The sequence below is a fragment of the Stigmatopora nigra genome, chromosome 10, assembly GCF_051989575.1.
Source record: "Stigmatopora nigra isolate UIUO_SnigA chromosome 10, RoL_Snig_1.1, whole genome shotgun sequence".
Lineage (NCBI taxonomy): Eukaryota > Metazoa > Chordata > Actinopteri > Syngnathiformes > Syngnathidae > Stigmatopora > Stigmatopora nigra.
Genome location: NC_135517.1, coordinates 424,154 through 443,649, shown reverse-complemented (window position 1 = coordinate 443,649; position 19,496 = coordinate 424,154). Strand labels below are relative to the sequence as shown.

General features: G+C 49.2%; 5 protein-coding genes across 13 annotated transcripts; 1 reads left to right on the top strand and 4 right to left on the bottom strand.

Annotated features, from left to right (window-relative positions):
- Positions 1 to 323: 323 nt before the first annotated feature.
- mcm2 (minichromosome maintenance complex component 2) lies at positions 324 to 5,839 on the bottom strand. Its single transcript, XM_077726233.1, has 20 exons — positions 5,699 to 5,839; positions 4,906 to 5,096; positions 4,662 to 4,834; positions 4,465 to 4,589; positions 4,172 to 4,310; positions 4,010 to 4,107; positions 3,823 to 3,944; positions 3,526 to 3,733; positions 3,322 to 3,456; positions 2,971 to 3,162; positions 2,814 to 2,907; positions 2,595 to 2,673; positions 2,351 to 2,522; positions 2,155 to 2,281; positions 1,662 to 1,774; positions 1,377 to 1,541; positions 1,041 to 1,115; positions 793 to 975; positions 564 to 719; positions 324 to 496 (listed from the first exon to the last, which is right to left on the bottom strand). The coding sequence occupies exons 1-20, from the start codon at positions 5,702 to 5,704 to the stop codon at positions 386 to 388; spliced, it is 2,664 nt and encodes an 887-aa protein (XP_077582359.1). The 5' UTR covers positions 5,705 to 5,839; the 3' UTR covers positions 324 to 385.
- Positions 5,840 to 6,502: 663 nt separating this feature from the next.
- Positions 6,503 to 9,562, top strand: LOC144203041 (delayed-rectifier potassium channel regulatory subunit KCNS1). Of its 6 annotated transcripts, none has more exons than XM_077726243.1 (10): positions 6,503 to 6,649; positions 6,920 to 7,080; positions 7,138 to 7,271; positions 7,628 to 7,804; positions 7,871 to 8,042; positions 8,108 to 8,191; positions 8,617 to 8,778; positions 8,900 to 8,983; positions 9,051 to 9,143; positions 9,214 to 9,562. In XM_077726243.1, exons 2-10 carry the CDS (start codon positions 6,925 to 6,927, stop codon positions 9,523 to 9,525), a joined length of 1,374 nt encoding a protein of 457 aa, XP_077582369.1. In that variant the 5' UTR covers positions 6,503 to 6,649; positions 6,920 to 6,924; the 3' UTR covers positions 9,526 to 9,562. The 6 variants fall into 6 exon arrangements, with proteins under 6 accessions (XP_077582369.1, XP_077582368.1, XP_077582367.1 ...); XM_077726242.1 differs by having other exon boundaries at positions 9,193 to 9,562; XM_077726241.1 differs by having other exon boundaries at positions 8,900 to 9,143.
- A 2-nt stretch (positions 9,563 to 9,564) lies between these two features.
- LOC144203042 (serine/threonine-protein kinase 3/4-like) lies at positions 9,565 to 14,766 on the bottom strand. Of its 2 annotated transcripts, XM_077726247.1 has the most exons (12): positions 14,606 to 14,766; positions 14,369 to 14,531; positions 13,895 to 13,975; positions 13,697 to 13,825; positions 13,432 to 13,546; positions 13,184 to 13,348; positions 12,895 to 13,062; positions 12,664 to 12,801; positions 12,479 to 12,595; positions 12,121 to 12,301; positions 11,273 to 11,406; positions 9,565 to 11,205 (listed from the first exon to the last, which is right to left on the bottom strand). In XM_077726247.1, exons 2-12 carry the CDS (start codon positions 14,410 to 14,412, stop codon positions 11,047 to 11,049), a joined length of 1,431 nt encoding a protein of 476 aa, XP_077582373.1. In that variant the 5' UTR covers positions 14,413 to 14,531; positions 14,606 to 14,766; the 3' UTR covers positions 9,565 to 11,046. The 2 variants fall into 2 exon arrangements, with proteins under 2 accessions (XP_077582373.1, XP_077582372.1); XM_077726246.1 differs by having other exon boundaries at positions 14,369 to 14,759.
- Positions 14,767 to 15,215: 449 nt separating this feature from the next.
- On the bottom strand, positions 15,216 to 16,384 carry cox6c (cytochrome c oxidase subunit 6C). 2 transcript variants are annotated; one of them, XM_077726248.1, is made up of 4 exons: positions 16,263 to 16,384; positions 15,597 to 15,713; positions 15,389 to 15,520; positions 15,216 to 15,313 (listed from the first exon to the last, which is right to left on the bottom strand). In XM_077726248.1, exons 2-3 carry the CDS (start codon positions 15,699 to 15,701, stop codon positions 15,395 to 15,397), a joined length of 231 nt encoding a protein of 76 aa, XP_077582374.1. In that variant the 5' UTR covers positions 15,702 to 15,713; positions 16,263 to 16,384; the 3' UTR covers positions 15,216 to 15,313; positions 15,389 to 15,394. The 2 variants fall into 2 exon arrangements, with proteins under 2 accessions (XP_077582374.1, XP_077582375.1); XM_077726249.1 differs by having other exon boundaries at positions 16,179 to 16,279.
- Positions 16,385 to 16,623: 239 nt separating this feature from the next.
- LOC144203282 (odorant receptor 131-2-like) lies at positions 16,624 to 19,185 on the bottom strand. Of its 2 annotated transcripts, none has more exons than XM_077726673.1 (6): positions 19,072 to 19,185; positions 18,896 to 18,953; positions 18,363 to 18,572; positions 18,158 to 18,296; positions 17,408 to 17,836; positions 16,624 to 16,951 (listed from the first exon to the last, which is right to left on the bottom strand). In XM_077726673.1, the coding sequence occupies exons 3-6, from the start codon at positions 18,542 to 18,544 to the stop codon at positions 16,718 to 16,720; spliced, it is 984 nt and encodes a 327-aa protein (XP_077582799.1). In that variant the 5' UTR covers positions 18,545 to 18,572; positions 18,896 to 18,953; positions 19,072 to 19,185; the 3' UTR covers positions 16,624 to 16,717. The 2 variants fall into 2 exon arrangements, with proteins under 2 accessions (XP_077582799.1, XP_077582800.1); XM_077726674.1 differs by having other exon boundaries at positions 19,029 to 19,094.
- Between the last annotated feature and the right edge of the window lie 311 nt (positions 19,186 to 19,496).

Below are 19,496 nucleotides of genomic sequence, written 5' to 3'. Positions count from 1 at the left end.
TCCCAGGAAGCAGCCGGTATTCTAATGGCGTCCTCTAGTGGGGCGTATTTGCCGTTGCATGTTGTAGTTTTTTTAATTATTTTTTTTACAGGCACTGAAAGCCACCTCAAAAGTTTATTTGCTGCCAACCGTCCCGTTTCCAATTGAAAAAAAAAGTGTTTTGACACCGATAAATGAAGGATATGTTGATAAATGACCTCAATGGATATGATTTCATTAACATTGTCCTTGACAGCGCTCCAACTAACATGGCCTGAGGCCATTTTAAAATGTTTTTTATGCAAGCTTTGTCAACTGCGGTCAATGAATCGAAGGACACTGGATTAGAAGAAAAAGCATTTCAATGAAGAACATGTACACGTATTTACAAGTGGGCGGGGCCTCCTCAAAATTCCTGCAACAGCACTTTCTTCTTGGCGTCGTAGGAGAAACGATTGGCTCGGAACAGCTCGCTGTTGTAGAAGGACGTCAGGTTGCGGATGTTGATCTGCCGAGCCTGCCGGAGAAAAATGTTCGTCAAGCCGGGGGGCAGAAACAAAGATGGCCGCTCCATGACCACTCACCTTGTCCAGAAGCTCCTTCTCGGGGATCTCCACCGTATCCTCACGCGAGCCGTAGCGGTTCCTCTGGTACGACACGCGCTCGGCGATCAGTTGCTTGAGGACGAAGAGCAGCAGCTCGTTGTTGTCCTTGCGGTACGACAGGTAGCGGGAGAACGACTGCGGGGAGAAGGCCGGGGTTGGGCGTGGCCAAAGGAGGGGATCCGAGCCCCGCCCACCTAGAAAGACCAACCTTGCGCATGCTCCTGACCACGCTGAACTTCTGCGTGTCGATGAAGCTCTCCAGCATGACGCGGATGGCCATGTTGACGTCGTCCTCCGTCACGTAGTCGCGCAGGTGCATCTTGGCGTGCGCCTCCGCCATGCGGATCATCGACTCGATGTGGCGTACCGTGATGGGGATGCTGCCCGTGGCCTGAAATGAATCCAAGCCCGTTAGTGGCGTGAATGGTCTCGGGCGGTGGCCACTCCCGTCCTCACCATGGATTCTTTTCGCAAGTCGCCGTAAATGCGCGCCACCTTGTCCTGGTCCATCTGGTTGAGTTTAGGATGAATCTGAAAAGAAAAATGGCGGTGACACAGAATCTCAACATATACGTCATAGGTGTCAAAGTGGTGGCCCGGGGGCCAAATGTGGCCCGCCACATCATTTTGTGCAGCCCGGGAAAGTCAAGCGGGCCGACTTTGTTTTAGAATCAAATTCAAATGAAGAGTATCGATGTACCGTATTTTCAGGACTATAAGGCGCACCCTCAATGAATGAGACATTTTAATTTTTGGGTATAATGGTCCAGCACACGTGAAATTATGGCCTACCTTGTCCTTGGCGTAGAGGATGTACTTCCTGAGGAGCTCCTGGGGGACGGACTCCACGTCGGACGAGTTGGGCGGGGGGACGTCCTCGGGGATGACGCCCGCTTCCTTGTTGCCGGGGTGATGCCTGACGTGAGAACCCACCACGAAGCGGGCCAACATCTCGTCCTGAAAACACACCGGGTGGATGTCAAAGTGGGTCCAGACTTCAGATTTGATGTTGACAATTCTCTATGGTTTTCTATTTTCTCTAGACGTTTAGAGTAAAAAAAGTCGAAAGGAACGCACTTGTACGGCATCCACCGTATCCCGGACCACGCACAGGATGTCAAAACGTGACACGATGGGCTCCGTCAGGTCCACGTTCTCCGCAAAGGTCAAGGAGGGGTCGTACCTGCCGCCTGCGAACACACGCCATAACATTTTGATATCACTTCGCAAAATTTAAAAAGTCATTTTCCACAAAACGAGTCATTCCTAAATCAAAAAACATAATCATGATTGAATAATAAATGATGACTACTTAATTGAGGTTATGGCTTATATGCGCGCAAGACTTGTGATACTCTTTTTCACCAGTAGACGTCGACAAAGTCACATTTACTATTTGTTGTTGTTAGCAGTACGTAAACAAGCATTACTGGATGAATTAATAAATAGTGCTTTTGATTCATAAAATATCTTGTGTGATGATTTTCCCTTCAAAGTAAGTATTTGTACCCTTATTAAAGCCATGAATATGTGGGCTTTTAAATATGTTACTACTACGGTACCTACTTACCGATGGGGTTGGCGGCGGCCATGACGGTGCACCTGGCCTGCAGGGAGGTGACGATGCCGGCTTTGGAGATGGAGATGCTTTGCTGCTCCATGGCCTCGTGGATGCTGGTGCGGTCGGCGTCGTTCATCTGTGGGGGGTCGAGCAGACGTTCACTCGGGGTGTCGGGGTAGCCGACCGATCGGTCCTCCGGGCATACCTTGTCGAACTCGTCGATGAGGCAGACGCCCCTGTCGGCCAGAACCAGCGCCCCGGCCTCCAGCGTCCACTCGCGGGTGACGGGGTGCTTCTGGACGTACGCCGTCAAGCCCACCGCCGAGGCGCCCTGGCCCGTGGTGAACACGGCTCGGCTCGCCACTTTCTCCACGTACCTGTGCGGGGAAGCCGACACCCGTTTTTTTACACCCTTTTCTTACCCGATCGATCGATCAAAGGAGGCTTACTTGAGGAACTGAGACTTGGCCGTCCCGGGGTCCCCGCACAGAAGGACGTTGATGTCCCCTCGAACTTTGTGTTTCCCGCCTAAAGGGAAGGATGTAAAATGAAAATGGAGACGTTTCTGTTGTATTTTGAGGGTAGAGATACCACCAGTCGGCCACCAGACGGCGCCATTTCCACCAGACGGTCAGCAAAGGGGATCTCCCTGTCAATCATGATCTTACCGGGATTTTTGGCCTCTCCGCCGAACAAAGCCAAGGCCAGGGCTCTCTTGATGTCTTGGTGACCGTAGATGGATGGCGCCATGCTGGCGAAAATCTGAGAAAATCATTGGAGGGTCGTTAGAAAATAAGGCAAAAAAAATGCTACGTTTAAACTCACCCTCTCTCCAACACACTCGTCCTTGGACAGCGCAACGACAGCCTTGACATCCTCATCCGTCAGCTCGGCCACGGCGGCGCCTTGGTCTCGCCGCGTGATGTGATTGGCCAGGATGACGGTGGCGAAGACCGGGAAGCCGTTGGCCACGTTCAAGGCGCCGTCGTAGTTGTTGTGGTAGATGCCCGTCAACTCCTGAAAACACAAAAAATAAAAAAAGTCACATCCATTTTAAGTGAGGACATTTTTAGATATTGTTTTTAATAAATTGAATAAAAGAACTGGAATATTCCAGTTTTTGTAGATTATAGCTCACTTTTCTGATTTTGGAGGCCATTATTTTTTAACACTCACAATTTCGTCTCCGGGCTTGCAGCTGTCCACCAGGTCGGCCAGCAGGATGGCGTCCTTGGAGCGCGGCAGGCGACCCGCGGCCACTTTTCCGGGACTCTCCTGGATGGTGATTCTCTGGTAGTTTTGGTAGACCGTCTAGAAGAGGAAGAGGTTGTGTGAGCGCCGTGCGATGAAACGCGAGGACGAGCGAGGCAAGGAAGCGACCTGCTCCATGTTGATCTCAAAGGGTCCCCGGGACTGGCACTCGGGACAGGAGCCCGGCTTGACCTCCTGGTTCTGGGACTGGAAAAAGGGCCCGAGGACAAACTTGCACTTGTCGCAGTCGTACTTGACCATGCCCAGCTGCGGCAGCACGCCGGTGCAGCAGCTCACCACCCCGCTGGTGCGGATCAGTTGGTTCAGGTGGAGTTGCCTGCGTTACACAATCAAATGTAGCCTATTTTCATGAGACAGAAAATATATATGGAAAGAAGCATTTTAAAAATGAAGAAAAGAACCTACCTGAGCGAGCGAATTTCCTCCACCAGGGGCAAGTTGCAGATGCGCACGTGGATTTCGTGGGCGATGCGCTCGTACTTGGGGTACATGGCCAGCACCACGCCTTTGGCCGCCTCGTCAAACACCTGAGGGACAAAAGAGACACCGTCTAGTCTTGGCTAGACTCCTCCCACCGCCGCTCCTTTCCCACCTTCAACATCTCCAAGGGCGCTTCGGGCAGAAAGTAAGCCAGCACGTGCTCGCGGGCCGCCAGATCTTCGTAGTTGACCACCAAGCTCTCCTTGTTCTCTGCGGGGGACAAAAACTTGACGTCAACGTCCGCTCGGAGCGTCCTAAACAAAGTCCGGCACACCTTTGCACATGTCGCCGATCTTCTCCTTGAAGACGTTGTGGCCGCTTTCGTCCACGTGCGTGCGCAAGAAGTTCTTGAAGCGGTTGTAGATCTCCAGGCGGGGGGCCGGCATGGACACCCACTCCCTCACAGTGTGACCCTGAGCAGAAGGAGCTTGTCAAAAAAAGGGGAGCGGGGGTACGATGTGGGGGGGGAATAGTGACCGTGGGAGTCCTCGGTTCAAATGTACAAATGATTGGTCGTTTGTCTACTCGTGCCCTGCGATTGACTTTGTGACATTCACGCCGACTCACCTTCATGTCCTCCAGGTTCTCGATGCTTTCGATCATCTCGTCTTCGTCACCCTCGCCCTCCGCCGCCCGCTCGGCCAGCCGCCGTCTACGCGCCGCCGGACGTTCGTCGTCCTCGTCGTCGCTGTCTGGAGATGGTGACTCGTTAGCTTGAACTCGTGGTTTGGTACAAAAAGAATGTCCATCTCCGAAGGTCTTACCGTAAAGCAGGCCTCTCCTGAGGCGTCCACTGAAGCCCTGCTCGCGATCCCGCCGCCTCATGGCCTCCTCGGCGGCCGCCCGCGCCCCCGGAGACAGCTCGGACAGGTCTTCCTCGTCCAGGTCCAGGCCCTCGGCCTCGTAGCGGTCCAGCGCCGGGATGGCCCGATAGTCCCTGCGGCGAGGGAACACGTGTGAGGACGCCCGGTCGCCTGGACGACGGTAAGACGGCGGCTTCTCTCCGACCTCTCCATGCCGTCCCCGATCAGCTCCTCGCCGTCGCCGCCTTCGTCCTCCTCCATCGGGATCGAGTCTCCCAAAAGGCCTTCGGACTCATCCTCGAAGGGGGGCAGGTCTCTCCCGGGACTGGAGGTCAGGTCACCCCTCCTAGACACGGGTTCGGGGCTGCTGGCCAAGGGTTGCGACTCGGACGAATCCTGAACACATTTTCAATAATACAGAATAAAAGAGTCAAATTTGACCCAACATAAATAAAACCCACACTTTTAATGTATCTCTTTGCTGAACTCAATTTCTCTATTGGCAGTCATTGTGTCTAGTAAAAATAACAAATCAAGTCTATATAAACAAGTATACTTAGTTGAACAAAATAAAAGAATTACCGAAACCCAACTGCGCGTGCGCTGTGATCAAAGGAAAGTAACATTCAAGTGCCCGAAAATAGATAGGAATTCTTGGTGACATATCTATCGATTCATGGGTTTGGCTAAAATGACAAGTTCGTCTGTCAGGTGTTTAAACGACCGAAATATTACAACGCTGTCATACTTTTTCCAACTCATTATTCTGAGTATAAGCTAGGTTCGTACTGGAATTCGTACTGAGAAAAAGGACACCTTGAGTTGTATTTGCTGACCGGACCATGCGCTAACAATGTTTACGCCTTTGTCGTGACGGCTACTTTCTAACTCGACTTAACTCCGCAGGCCAACAAATGTTGTCATGACAGGTCGACAAAGTCAACATATATCAAGCCCCTGTGACCAAAGCGAGTAGCAAAGACGGCAAGAAAACTCACCGCCATTGTTCGTGATGTGGCGTCGGCTGGGTTGCTTGGAGAAGACTGCCTGAGAACTCCTGACTTTCGCGCCAGACGTGGTCACGGTGTACACGAAGCCCGCGAAATCTCATGAATATCCAAAACGGAGGTGATGTCATGACTTCCGTGTATCAGTCTGGTGAGCGAACGAGGACCACTGTTATGGCTCCTCGGCCATTTTGTGCCAGAGCTATTTGAAAGGTGCATCGTGCCTTTAACTACTCTGAATCCTAGTTTTTTCTGATTACGGTTTATCATGAACATAATCTTTGGACAAACCATCAAAAATATTGCCAAGTTGGGGCAATTTTGGTGGAGAAAATCACTCAACTTAAGTTTGCTGCAATAGACCCTGCATGCGAAGTGCACTGCTTTAAAATGGCCGCCTACATGCAATATTTATGCGGTCTCTCAGTTGCCAATAGACGGACACACGCATGCCCACAACTTCGACCGACGTCACGAACACCGCATGTTATGCTGAAAATTTAATATAAACCTCTATAAATGCATGCACGAATGCGTATTTTATTTTAAAAAAATATAATTCCAGGTTGACATCATGACTTGTGAAATGACAAATATGGGCTTTAGTCACGAGCCTTCGTTACTTAACTTTAAAATTATGGCATTGACTTTTTACGATCATGTAAACGCAATTCACACGAGAAGACCATTAGGATAAAAATAAATAAATAAGCATGTTTTAAAAAGTGCACTGAACGGTCACTGGGTCACGTGGAATCTCGGCCCCCTCCGGAAAGTGCCGGAAAAAGCCGAAGAGTCCCAAGTAGAAAAGAGCAGACACATACACAGCAGACGAGCAGCAGGGTGCACGTTTGATTGACTTCTCATCATTTAAAAACGTTGCGTCATTTTTAGACTTGGCCAGGTGAGCAGAGCGTGACGTCAGGACACATTTGGCAAAAGGTGAGAACATTGTTTCGGATTAACTGTGTCATACCTAAAAAACATCAAGAAGAATACAATGTACATAGATTAGAATGTTGATGAAGTTTTGTTTACATAATTTGTGGACAAGTTTACAATGTTTCCTGAAATATTTCCCATTTTATAGTAATCGTATTTTGTATGATGTTTAGACAAGTTTACACTTTGTGTGACGCTTACAATCACGCGTACAACAATTAGCGTCATCTTAACGATATTTTGGGCGATTATTTTTCTTCCCATGATAAGCGAGCATGGTGACGAAGCGTCGCCAGGGGGCGCGCGAGAGTCTGGTGCGCGTAAACGTGGGCGGGCTAAAGCGCACTCTCCGCTGCGGCACCCTCACCAAATTCCCGGACACCAGGTTGGGAAAACTGTTGGATTGCCATTCGGAAGAGGACGTACTACAGGTCGGTAGCGTTGGAAAGATTCCCAAATATCGAGAAACTAAGTGGCGCCCCCTGCAGGTGTGCGACGACTACGACGCGCAGCATCAGGAGTTTTACTTTGACCGCAATCCCAGCCTGTTCCGTTACGTGCTTCACTTCTACCGGACGGGAAAACTTCACGTCACGGAGCAGCACTGCGTTTTCTCCTTCAGGTGCCCATGACAGTAATCCCTCGTTTGAATTTAATTATTCATAAAAATATGAAAATCCATGCTGAAAGTCATAAGGAGGAGCCACTTTTGCAACTAGAACCCGGAAAAAAAAAAGTTATAATAGGCGTGACCCTACTTGGTGATTTTTCCATGATCCCGGCAATTTCTGGTCTACATTAACCGCGAAATTTGAGGGATTACTGTAGTCCGATTTTCCGAACTTTGACCCCTCAGTAAGTAGTAGGATTGTTTGGGGCCAAAAGCATCTCTCTTCGATTCTTGTTCGGGGCATGTGCAATGAGATTGACAAGTGGGCAAAAGTTTGGACACCCCAGCGCTAACACTTCCCATCGCAGCCAGGAGATGGAGTACTGGGGCATCGGCGACTTCTTTCTGGACTCCTGCTGCCGTTTTCGCTACCACGAGCGCAAGCTGGGGAGCCGGCGCCGGGCCAGCTGGGACGACGATGACGACAACCAGGAGCGGCTGGGCGGCGCCGACGCTTTAGGCGCCGACGTCCGACGGCTGCGCGAGTGAGAAGTCCCGCTCTTTCACTTTTCACGTGACGCGGCGCTCTTACGGCCGCCATCTTTTGTCAGGGAGCTGCGCCACCTGGCCCGCCTGCGTTGCGGCGCCGCTCGCCAACGTCTGTGGCTGACGCTGGAGAACCCCGGCTACTCGCTTCCCGGCAAAGTGTTCAGCGTGGTCGCCGTGGGCGTCCTGGTGGCCTCACTGGCCGCCACCTGCGTGGAGAGCGTGCCAGAGTACCAGGTGTGCCTCCTGGTGGTGGAGAACTGAGCGCACAGGCTTTTGACGGTCGTCCTTTGGCCTCGCAGACGCTGGATGGCAACGGGAAGGTGCTGCGGGATCCCGCCATGGACGCCTTGGAAGCGTTCAGCACCTGCTGGTTCACCCTGGAGGTATGTGCCTTCTTTTTGCTTTTAATTGAAACCACGGTTCGTTCTGTGCCTTCTTTTTGCTTTTAATTGAAACCACGGTTCGTTCTGTGCCGACCTCCCCGCTCCCGACGTCTCGGGCCGTCCCTGGCGGTAAATGTCAGATATTTAGAGACGGATCCAACAATCTTTGATGGAGAAATCTGCTCGTCGTGACTGAATTTGAATGAAAAAGTAGAACTTTGCCCCCTCCAAGATGGCCGCCACCCTCACAGTGGAGTCGATTCGGTCCATTTTGGATTGTGCGGGCCATCGACACGAGTTCGCGAGTTTGCCAGACGTCCAATCCGTCCTTCGCCGCGTTCCGCCGACTTGACTTTGGCGGCCATCTTGGTTGGGGCAACGGAGGTCCTTTTGTCACAACTGATCGGGTAGGCTTCCCCGGACAGGTGGCGCTTCGCTTCCTCTCGTCTCCCGACAGGAAGCACTTCTTCCTCCAGCCGCTCAACGCCATCGACGCGGCGTCCGTTCTCCCCGTCTACGTGACGCTCCTCTGCGACTGGACGCTGGGTGACCTGTCGAAGCGGGGATTGACGGGACACGTGCTGCAGGTGCCTGCCGCCCTCTCCCCTGGGCTTCTTCCCTTCTCCTCGTTCTCCCGCCCTCACTTTCTCTTGCTCTCTTCCCCCGCCCACTTTTGTCCCGGACTCCTCCCCCTTTGGCGTCTCGGAGGTGTTCCGCCTCTCGCGGGTCTTCCGGGTGCTGAAGTTGACCCGACACTCCACGGGATTGCGTTCGCTGGGGGCCACCCTGAGGGTGAGGCCCCGCCCCTTGCTCCCGGGAAGCCCCGCCCCCAGTGAACCGGACCACCGTACCTCCGCAGCACAGCTACCGGGAGGTGGGCATCCTGCTGCTGTACCTGGCCGTGGGCGTGTCCGTCTTTTCCGGCATGGCCTACACCGCCGAGTACCAGGAAGTGAGGAAGTCCCGCCCCCTGCCAATCACGTATTTCACCCGAAAAATAGACCATTTTTCCATGTTTCCAGGCAGAGGGATTGGACACCATCCCGGCATGCTGGTGGTGGGGCACGGTGAGCATGACCACGGTGGGCTACGGCGACGCCGTGCCGGTGACGGCGGGCGGCAAACTGGCGGCCGGCGGCTGCATTCTGGGCGGCAGCCTGTTGGTGGCGCTGCCCATCACCCTCATCTTCAACAAGTTCTCCCACTTTTACCGGCGCCAGTTGGCGCTGGAGGCGTCCGTCCGAAACCGCGGCGACGGCGGGGACGGCCACCGGGGCGGCGCCGTCAACCGGGGCTACCTGGAAGACGGCTCCGCCCACTCGCCGAGGCCCTAAAAATCCCCAATTTGCAATAAAAGCATGTGGAAGCCTTTGTTTCTTTTCCCTTCATCTTTATTTTCTCTAAAATGACAAAAGAGCATGTTAAAAAGGGAAGGGCGTCCCAAAAAAGGCAGACGGCCCATTTGTGGAAAAAAAAAAATCATAAATTCATCCTTTTGACATCCAGTGCTTTCGACTAATGTTCCCTTTTTGAAAAAGAAAAAAAAAGGCGCAACCGTTAACTCATTGGTGGCCAAACTGGGAAAATGTAAATAATAACCGAGTTATTCTTCCTTTAACTTCATAAAAAAAAAAATAATAATCATAAAAAAATATCCACAATTTTTCCTCATTCCATATTGTGAACAAATAAAAAAATCAACTATTCAAAAATGTGTAAAGATTTTCAATTTTATAAAAAAAGGAAAATTAAAAAATGTATGATTAAAAAAAATAGATTTTTTTAGGTCCAGTACTGAGCTTACCCTCCTGTTTCAAATAAATTGGACATCTATGGTTGTCAGCGGCAACCAATGAGTTAACCAGCAGTTTAGGTGAAAAGGTCACGCGTCCAAACAACAACAAAAAAAGCAATAAACGCAGTAGTCATTTAGCAAAAAAGTTCCAACAACAACAAAAAAGCCGTAAAGCTTCCAAAATAGTGCGCAAAGTCCACATTTTAAGACAAAAATACAAAGCTGGGGCCTCCGTTGATGACCCAAAAAATATGAGATATTTAGCACAAATGCCAAAAGTGAGGTATGCCGACAACAACGCTCAAAAAATCCGGACCAGCAAGCGCTACGTTACTCAAATTTGCCACCACAATATCCAATTTTCTTGATGAAAAAAATAAATACATAAAAAATGTGGGCCACAGAGTACCATGTTGTTATTGCCAAAAAAAATATCTGACAATATGTGACATCAGCACGGATAAAAAAGAATAATTTGTGAGGACAACAAAAAAATACCAGCTCAAAAAATGCATATATTAATTTGTGGTCCCAAAATAAACATTTGAGGCTGTGGAAAAGTACTTTTTGGTAAAAAGGGAAATTGTGACATTTGTAACTACAAAAAGTGACAAAAATATTCATTTGTGCGACAAAAAGTACATTTTGAACCAAAAATAATGTGATATGTATTTGTGGTGAAACCAAGACTGCCAACAATATTCATTGAGGGACACAAAAAAAAACCCTTTGGGTTTGCCCAAAATATTTCATTAGTGGTTAGAAAAAGGACAATTTGGGCAAAAACGGTGTCCAAATTTATGCCTGCCTAAATAAAACAAAGCATAGAGAAATGGTGACATTCAGATATGTCAATCAAAAAGAAAATGTATTTGTGGCTGTGGGGAGGGGAGCAAAAATAATGTATTTTAATTTTTTTTTTTGATGACTCATTTGTGCTAAAAGTAGCAGCTGATGAAGTATTATTGGCAGTGAAGATTCTTTAGTTTTGCAGCTGGAAAAAAAGTAGCTTTTTGTGCCTTTGTGCTTTGCCACGCACCTTCTGGCGGAGTGGGCGGGGTCACAAGTCGCGTTGCCGCCGCTTCTTGGCCTCGATGGCGTCCAGGATGGGCTTCCGCTTGGCTCGGTAGCGCTGACGGATCTCCTCCAGTTCTCGCTCCATCTGCGGGTCCAGGGCGGCCAGTCGGGCGCGGAGGTCGTCCGCCGACCACGTACTCACCTGCGGGCACGTATGGATTTTAGCGCCGCCCTGGTGGTTGAGAACGGATTGGCGGAACGCCACTCACCGAGCGGAGGTCGTCTTCCGACAGGACTTTGGACTCTTGGCTTCCGTTTTGAGGGGCGGACAGGTTCTCTTTCTCCTTCTGTTCAAAATATTCCAAGAAAGAAGGCTTGGACGGCGGGGAGTCCTCCTCCGTTCCTAGAAAAAAAAAAAAAAAAATGCAAGACAATAAAACCACAACTGATTGGATAAAGTGCAAATTAAAACAAAAAATCCAATGAACCTAAACACTATAAAAGCTAACTTCTTAAAATGTTGTTTATAACAAAGATTAAAAAATAAACATTTGAAAGTCCAAGGGGTCCTGCCGCAACACTCCCTTTTTTTTTTGCAAGCCTGACGGGAAACGGCGTTGCCGCACGGGCAACCCGAGCCGGGCGTCGATACGCGTCCGCTATTTCGGGAGCCGCTTTCCGTTTTACGCTTGAAACTGGAAACGTAGCTTTTAGGGCGCTTGATCTTCCCTCCGCTCGCACATCAATAGCCGCGCCCCTCTCTTATTTAATAGCGCGCCGCATCCATAATTGATGCCTTCCGAGCGCCCTTGACTCGTTGACGTCAATAGACGTCCAATCTTCCGCCCGGATTGGACGACCAAGTCATAAAAAAATTGAAATGAACGAATGCTTTTGGAATGACGTATTTGTGACTGTCCATGGGAAAAGTGCGCCCTCCGGTGGACGCTAACAGAACAGGCCAACTGGAAAGAATTGCACCATAGATTAGCAACCACTTTTTTTCAACGCCTGTACACTCACTGCCGGATGCCGTGGACGTCTATTGACGTCAACGGAAGCCACTTTGGACGGATAGGCATTTTTTAAGTTTAAAAGAATTGTTTGAAAAGCCTACTTTTCATGGTGCCCGCCTCCTCGTCGTCGTCATCTTCGTCGTCCGAGTTGATGATCATGGTCCCCAGCTGCGAGCGCACGGTCCCCGTCCGGTCGTCGTCAGGCCGGACGGAACGCATGGTGGCTGAGTCGCCGTCGGGCGCCGCCCTCACCATGGTGCCCTGGTCCACTTCATCTTCTTCCTGAAAACAAACAAGAGTGGATGTAGTTTTGGGCTTTTACGATCTCGATCCATATATGTATATGTACCGTATTTTTACAACTATAAGGCGCCCTGTATATTTTGGAGAAAATTTAAGAATGTTAAGTGCGCCTTATAGTGAAAATACGGTACATAAAAAAGATAACATTGAGCTTACGGAATTGTCGTCGTTGTCCTCTTGCTCCGCCTCCTGGCGTTTAGCTTTGATGTCCATGGCGTCGGCGATGAGCGCTCGGAGGATGCTGGCGGGCTTGGCCGCCTTGACGAAAGCGTGCTGACCAAAAAGACGAGTCCAGGTTTTTGCTTTTGACTTTTTTGGAGGGATTCGGCCCGGCGAACTACCTGCAAGAGTTGCGTAGCCGTGGCCCTGTTCTCGGGGTTCTTCACCAGGCACTGTCCGACAAAATCGCGGAATTGCGGCGACCACGCGTCCGGCTTCCTCAAGGTGGGCGGTGGGTTGCTGGGGATCATGAAGATGGCCTGTAGGGGGCGACACGGGATTCCCAAGGGTTAGCCATGGTATGCCACACCTCTTCACCGTGCAAAATGGCCTTCATGAAAAGGAGTATATACCCTCATGGGATGGATGTCGGCGTAGGGCGGTTTCCCCTCGGCCATCTCCACGGCGGTGATGCCCAGCGACCAGATGTCGGCCACGCAGTTGTAGCCCATCTCCTGGATGACTTCGGGGGCCATCCAGAAGGGCGTCCCGATCACCGTGTTCCTCTTGGCCATGGTGTCCTGCCATGCAAAACAAAGGAAATAAGATCCGGTTTTCAATCGCGTATTAATACGCACTGGATCGTATATTTCAAAAGATATAAAAGGCAGTAGTAATAGTAGTAAGTTGTGTTATACACACCGTCAACTGTCCGGCCACGCCAAAATCGGCCAGTTTGGCTTGTCCCTCGGCGTTGAGCAGGATGTTTCCCGCTTTGATGTCCCGGTGGATTTTCCTCATAAAGTGAAGGTATTCCAGACCCTTCAACGTGGACTGCAGGATGCTGGCCATCTCGTCTTCCGTCAACTACACGCACAAAAACAACAAAAAACAGGACCGCAAAGTTAGCCGTAAGCAAACTAAAACTAAGGAAAAAGTCTTAGCGTCACCGTCTTGTTGCGTAGGCGTATGATGTCGGAGACGGAACCCGCGCCGCAGTATTCCATAACAATCCACAGGTCGCTGTTCTTGAAGTAGCTGCCGTAGTAGCGCACCACGTGGGGACTGAAAAATGACAAAACATTTTAGGTTAACAACAAGGCCGGAATGTTTTTCAAAGAAAGTCTCCTTTGACATGTGTGTTTGTTAAAAAAACCATTATTTTTCATCTTAAAATTCCACTTTGGCGGGGACACGAGTGTTATAAAGAGTGACCTGTTGCACTGCTGCATGATGGAGATCTCTTTGATGATCTCCTGCAGGTCCGATTCCACTGGAACCTGCTTGATGGCCACAATCTCGCCCGTCTCTCGATAGTTAGCCTTGAAGACGCTGCCATAAGACCTGAACACACGGTAGCTTGATGAAACCGGAATTCCACTCGACCCCGATTCGCCGAGAGCGGGAATTCACCCTTCGCCCAGCTTCTCCAGCACATCGAAGACTTCTTCCGGTTGCTTGGTCAAGCTTTCCTCGCTCAGTTTCTTGAGCTGCCTAAAGTGAACGAAAACACAATTCTGTCAAAATGGCGGCACCAACCCATGAAAAGTCAGTCGTCCATTGGGAAAATAATCGTAAGTATAAGATTAAATTGTGTTGGAAAGGGAAAAAAGTCACTACAACAATAAAATACATTTTAATCAATAACTAAAAAGGTGGAGACATAAGAAAAACAACGTACCTACCATTGAGGATGGTTATATTTTCTCGCTATTAAAAAAATGACTGTTTATACATGATTAACTAGTTCGTGGCAGTCCTAGCCTATCGTAAACCGAACATTATCTTGACTACAGCGCCACCGTGCGGACAAACACGCAATATTCGGAAGCATTTCCACACAGTGGTTAAAGAGACACGACGAAGAGGAAGGAAGTCGAATTTTACCTGCGAGGGTGACTCCGCATTTGCACTTTGTCCTGGTTCTCCATGTTCGACGTCCCAGCGGCTCTCGGGCTGCTCGAAGGCCGCCGTTCAGAGGCGCTTAGCCGGCCCCGCCGAGCCGAGCGTCCGCAAGCTGCCGCTCGCTACGTGGCTAACGGCTAGCGCGCTAGCGAAAGGACTTGTCAGTCGTTTCCGACCGCTCGCCAAAGGGGAATAAATGAACAAAGACGGCCCTCTTACTGGTCATATTTTCAGGCGAGCCGCAGGCGACGTCGCCCTCGGTCGCGGGACATCTTCGTCCCGGTTCCGGACAACTTTGGACTTTTTGCGGCGGCAGAGTCTTAGGCGACGGAGGGGGCAAACAAGGAAGTAGGCTAGGTGACGAAGAAGAACGAAGGCAAACGAATGTGCGCGAAGAAGACTCAGAAGCGGGAAGGAGTCGAGCTAGCTGTCACATGTATATACCAGTGAATGCAATTATCATTGGCGGCCATTTTGAGTCAGTGCAATTAGATAAATTCAGTAATTGGAGGTGTTCCTCGAAATAGCTATAAATTGTTTCCAACCAACCAATGTTTGGATTCAGTAAGTGAATTTTATACTTTAAAGTATTTAGTACATACTTGCCCTAATATTTTAATAGTAAATAGTCATCCAAGCTGGCCTCCATTCCTGTATTTGGCATTAAAAATGTATATCCTTCGTTATGTGTTATTTTATATTTTCATGTACATACATCCTTCACCCACATTTTTGATGTGTCTTAAATGTAAATTTAAACAAGTGGTTAAAAACAAAAAAATGAGTAAAATAAGTACAAATAATGTTTATCTTTAAATCAAAGAGAATGTACAGCAAGTGTCCCCATGGACATTTATTAGACGTAAATATCATCCAAACAGAGGCGCAACAACATCTTCACGGGGGGAATGAGCGCAGGAAAGACAACTAAAAGACAAAAAGGAATATTTCTAATTAATACCCACATGGAATGGGTCACCGGTGTTCAGTGCAGGTGCCCACCGGGTTTTATTCTCCGGATGGCCGCACGCTCTCGAAGATTCCGGCTTCCCGCATGCCGTTGAACTCCTTGACGGCGTCGTAGCTCCTGTAGAAGTCGGCGTACGCTTGCTTGCGAGGTTCCGTCACCGTGTACTATAACACAAGAAGCCCACCGTGAGGATTTACAGGACCACCACGATACATTTTAAAGAGGACTCAGACGTGTCACCTTGAAGGCCACGGCCGCCAGGATGGAGAGCCCAAAGGCGATGGGCAGGTGAAAGCGCAGCCTCTTGCCCAGAAGACCTCTCAGCACCGGCTTTGGCAGCGACATTGTCGACAATCTCTGAAATATTACAATTGGACATTAAGTTAAGAAAATTACAAAAACAACAAACTTCTGGTGACCTGAGGTGCTGAAAAATAAGTCATTAAGTATCTAGACTTTTGCGTTCAAATATTAGAGGCGAATATAACATTTCAGTATCGATACGTCGATATTTTTGACAGCTCTACAGCTAACCATTGCATCCCATTGGCTAAGTGTTTTGGAGCAACCAATATCTCACAACGGTTCCTCTAAACAGTAAACTAGTAATATAGACAGTTTGCGTCATATTTACAACGTTGAAGACCTCCTGCGCTTCTACAATTTGAACGTTCATTTCATTTAAAGATTTACAATAGTTGATATTAAACCCCAGTAGAGGCTCGCTACACGAAGCAGCCAGCTAGCAGGCTAAAATGACGGTCAGTTGCCAGGGATGGAAAAACGGCAAAAACACAACAACATGTTTTCACGCAAACATACCAACAGCAGGGAAGTGTGTCAAATTGTTGCAAATGTTGATTTTGGAGAACTAGAGAAGGAGCAAAGCTGCCGTGTTGAACTCACCTTGTTGGACCTTCACGAACAGAATGGGAAAGTAAAGTAGCTTCAGGGACACGCAGCTTTTTCTTCGTGGCTGTAGCTACAGACAGATATGATTTGAGGGGCAGTCACAGTGCCCTCTAGCGGAACGGAATCTCATTGTGACGGATTTTTATAGTCGTATTTTATTTCATTCTTTTTGGCATGTTTGACTTTAAACTTTGAGATATTTTTAATTAAATCAGATAAACAAATGTAAAAGGAATATTTTAAGATGTTATATAGTTGTTATTCTTAAAATTAAATGACATAAATAGTGATATAAGTGATTGTTGACCCAAAAGGATCCAAATATGTAGTCTTTTTAAAATCATTTAACAGTGATTCAGTCATTACATACGTGTCTTTTAATTATTTTGTTTATATAAATACATTTTTCTGAATATTGAAAAAAATATATACAAATGAAAACATGGCGTTCAGGACACGTGAGCGACGCGAGCGCCGACCCGTTTCCGACAGGCCAAGTAACGCGTCCAGTACTGGCGGAAGAGTTTGTCGCGGAAGCCGTAGATGACGGGGCTGAGGAAGCGCGGGATGATGTAGACCAGCAGGAAGAAGATGTAGCGGATCTCCAGGCTCAGCCGCGGGAACAGCGAGATCAGCGCCGCCTGCAGGGACGGGACTACGAAGGCCAGCATGCACAGCAGCAACTGAAAGACGTGGCGGAGCAAATACGGTGCCATCAACAACCACAAAAATAGCTGGGAAAATAAGATAAGTATGGCTACATTCGCCCCTACCAACATGGCTGCCCTGAGGCCATTTTGCTAGATGTCCAATTGATTTGAAGCGGGAAAGTTGGAAGCAAATGAACCCTCGTGTATATGCTGCCACACTTCCCGCTTCAAACGCTTGGGACATCCAGCGCCATGGAGTCGAATGGTCTTTTCGAGAATTAAGCTTGTTATGATTTCAATGCCATGTCTAATGGGAATCTTGCCTCTACCAACATGGCCACCCCGATGCCATTTTGGTGGCTAGGGCTAAGAAAGCTTCGTTTACGCTTCTGCCAATCGAACAGAACTTGTTATCGCTCAATTTGTCAACGAGCGGACGCTGTTGCAAAATATGTAACGTGAAAGAACCAGAAGGCCAAGTGGCGCCACCTGCAGGCCGTGCAGCATAACGGTGTTGCGGGCCCGGGTGACGGAGGCCAGCCCGGCGGAGGCGGCGGCGCGGGCCGTCATCATGATCTTGCAGTAGGTGAAGAGCAGGGTGAGGACCACGAAGGACAAGTAGACGCCGTCGAAGACAAAGTTCTTGACGTAGATGGCGCGGTGACGAAAGAGTAGCGCGTGGTCGCAGAAGATGGCGGCCTGGAAGAAGCCCGCCGGCTCCCGCTGGACGCTCAGCAGCAGGTCGGTGACGGGCGGCGTGGCGGTCAGCGTCAAGATGGCGCCGATCAGCAGCAACGTGCGACGGACCGTGCACATCTGCCCGTAGTGGAGCGGGAAGCAGATGGACAGGTAGCGTTCCACCGACATGCCGGCCAGGATTAGCGGCGTGGAGCGCGTGGTCAGAACCGCCCACATGATCTGACCGCAAAGGAAGAAAAGATCAAGTCTGTCAAGTTTTTGGGGCTTTGGTGAATGGCTGTTTTTGTTTTTTCTTGTGGCTGTTTGCTATTATCTCGTCCATCAATCCCTGTCTGTGTATTTAAACCCCGTGTGGGAGTGTTTTAATTCTGTCGGTGCGCGTCTCCCTTGTTGTCGGCCTACCCAGTTAACTTTTGTTCAATTTTTCCCTGTTTTCAATATTTGTGTGGTTATTTTTTCCATTAAAATCTTAAGTTTTGCACCAGCACTTTCTTTTGTGACCTGATAAACAAAATATGGTCGTTGTTTTTCTCTCCTCACCAGCAGGCAGCAGACGGAGGCGTGTATCTTGCGGAAGATGTAGCTCAGCACGTAGAGCGCCGTCACCAGACTCAGCTGGATGGCGTCGTTGATCACCATGGCGATGAACATGATGTAACGCGGGTTGTCGTAAAAGACGCTGCAAAAATAGAAAGCTGGTTGGTGATGGCCCGCCCGGACCACGTTGCCCAAAGGCCGTCCGTACCCGTGTCTGAAGAAGGTGTGCACCATGCTGCCGTTGATGACGCTGAGGGCCAGCCACACCAACACGGCCGCCATGTTCTTGGCCAGCGCGTTGGAGAAGCTGTCTTTGGGGAGCACCCAAGCGGAAGCCGGAGAACTCCAGTTCTGCCAGACCTCCGCCACCGATGACGACGAGTTCCACATCCTCGATTAGCGCTTTCGTCTCCAGGACCTGGCCAAGAGACAGATCCTGTCGGTACTGGTTTTGGAAACCAACGTGGGTTCTGTTGGATTTTTCATTTTAGAACTGTTTTACTGGATTTCCCATGAGAAATCCAGCATCTCTTCATAGCTAGAAGGGCAAAACCAGTACCAAAAAGTCAAATAAAACTTGGTGGATTTCTTCTGTGTTGATTGTACAAAAACAAATGACCAAATTCTAATGCAGAATCTAGAATATCATGGATTCTGAACCAACAAAACCAGTACAAAAACCCAGCAAATCCAACAGAACCTACGAAGATTTGTTGTCGTGTCTTACGAGGGTCCTTTTACCTCATGACTGGCCCGCGACCAATCCCAGGTGCTGCTGGCTGCGTGAAAACCTGGGCTCCTAAAACATGTAAACAGTTTAGAACTGGAAAGAGGACTACACAACAGCCAATCGAATCCAATACAATAAGCGGACCTGGACGAGAAGGAGGTGGGAACGCCAAAACCACGAGACTCACCCAAAGAGGAACGCCACGGGCCCAGCTCAGCGCCCGAGAACGGCCGAGCCCACCTTCTTATAGGACGGCGAACGTCAGGTGACGCCCGAATCGTCCAATGGCGGACCTCCGACGTCATCGTCAACAACAACGGGAAGAATGTCCATCGAAATCTAAATAACAAGAGTCACTTCCTATAGATTTTGGGTCATTTCCTGTACATTTTAGGCCCTTTTCGGGTCAGCGGATATTTGTAGGGCACTTTTTGTTAGTTTTATGGTCTTCATAGGTCACTATTATTTTTTTCCCTGTTTATTTTAGGGCATTTCAAGTCACTAATTGTTCATTGCTGGCTTTTAGGGAGCTTCATGCAGATTTTTGGGCATGACACAGTCGCTTCCTGTTCAATTTGCATTATTTTCTGTCCTTTTGGCATCACTTCTTGT

Excerpts from the sequence above, each read along its gene's own strand:
- LOC144203282 (XM_077726673.1), bottom strand. The coding sequence starts at position 18,544 with ATGTGGAACTCGTCGTCATCGGTGGCGGAGGTCTGGCAGAACTGGAGT. Across the intron at positions 18,297-18,362 it reads CACACCTTCTTCAGACACGG|CGTCTTTTACGACAACCCGC; the intron begins GTACGGACGGCC and ends CTATTTTTGCAG. Across the intron at positions 16,952-17,407 it reads TTATGCTGCACGGCCTGCAG|TTGCTGCTGTGCATGCTGGC; the intron begins GTGGCGCCACTT and ends CACGTCTTTCAG.
- mcm2 (XM_077726233.1), bottom strand. Across the intron at positions 1,775-2,154 it reads GGCCGCCGCCAACCCCATCG|GCGGCAGGTACGACCCCTCC; the intron begins GTAAGTAGGTAC and ends GTGTGTTCGCAG. Across the intron at positions 976-1,040 it reads ACTTGCGAAAAGAATCCATG|GCCACGGGCAGCATCCCCAT; the intron begins GTGAGGACGGGA and ends GATTCATTTCAG.
- cox6c (XM_077726248.1), bottom strand. The coding sequence starts at position 15,701 with ATGTCGCTGCCAAAGCCGGTGCTGAGAGGTCTTCTGGGCAAGAGGCTG. Across the intron at positions 15,521-15,596 it reads TGGCGGCCGTGGCCTTCAAG|TACACGGTGACGGAACCTCG; the intron begins GTGACACGTCTG and ends CTTGTGTTATAG.
- LOC144203042 (XM_077726247.1), bottom strand. The coding sequence starts at position 14,412 with ATGGAGAACCAGGACAAAGTGCAAATGCGGAGTCACCCTCGCAG. Across the intron at positions 13,547-13,696 it reads ATCATGCAGCAGTGCAACAG|TCCCCACGTGGTGCGCTACT; the intron begins GTCACTCTTTAT and ends GTCATTTTTCAG. Across the intron at positions 13,063-13,183 it reads GCGTGGCCGGACAGTTGACG|GACACCATGGCCAAGAGGAA; the intron begins GTGTGTATAACA and ends TTTGCATGGCAG.
- LOC144203041 (XM_077726238.1), top strand. The coding sequence starts at position 6,925 with ATGGTGACGAAGCGTCGCCAGGGGGCGCGCGAGAGTCTGGTGCGCGTA. Across the intron at positions 7,272-7,627 it reads CACTGCGTTTTCTCCTTCAG|CCAGGAGATGGAGTACTGGG; the intron begins GTGCCCATGACA and ends TTCCCATCGCAG. Across the intron at positions 8,192-8,616 it reads CCTGCTGGTTCACCCTGGAG|GTGGCGCTTCGCTTCCTCTC; the intron begins GTATGTGCCTTC and ends TTCCCCGGACAG.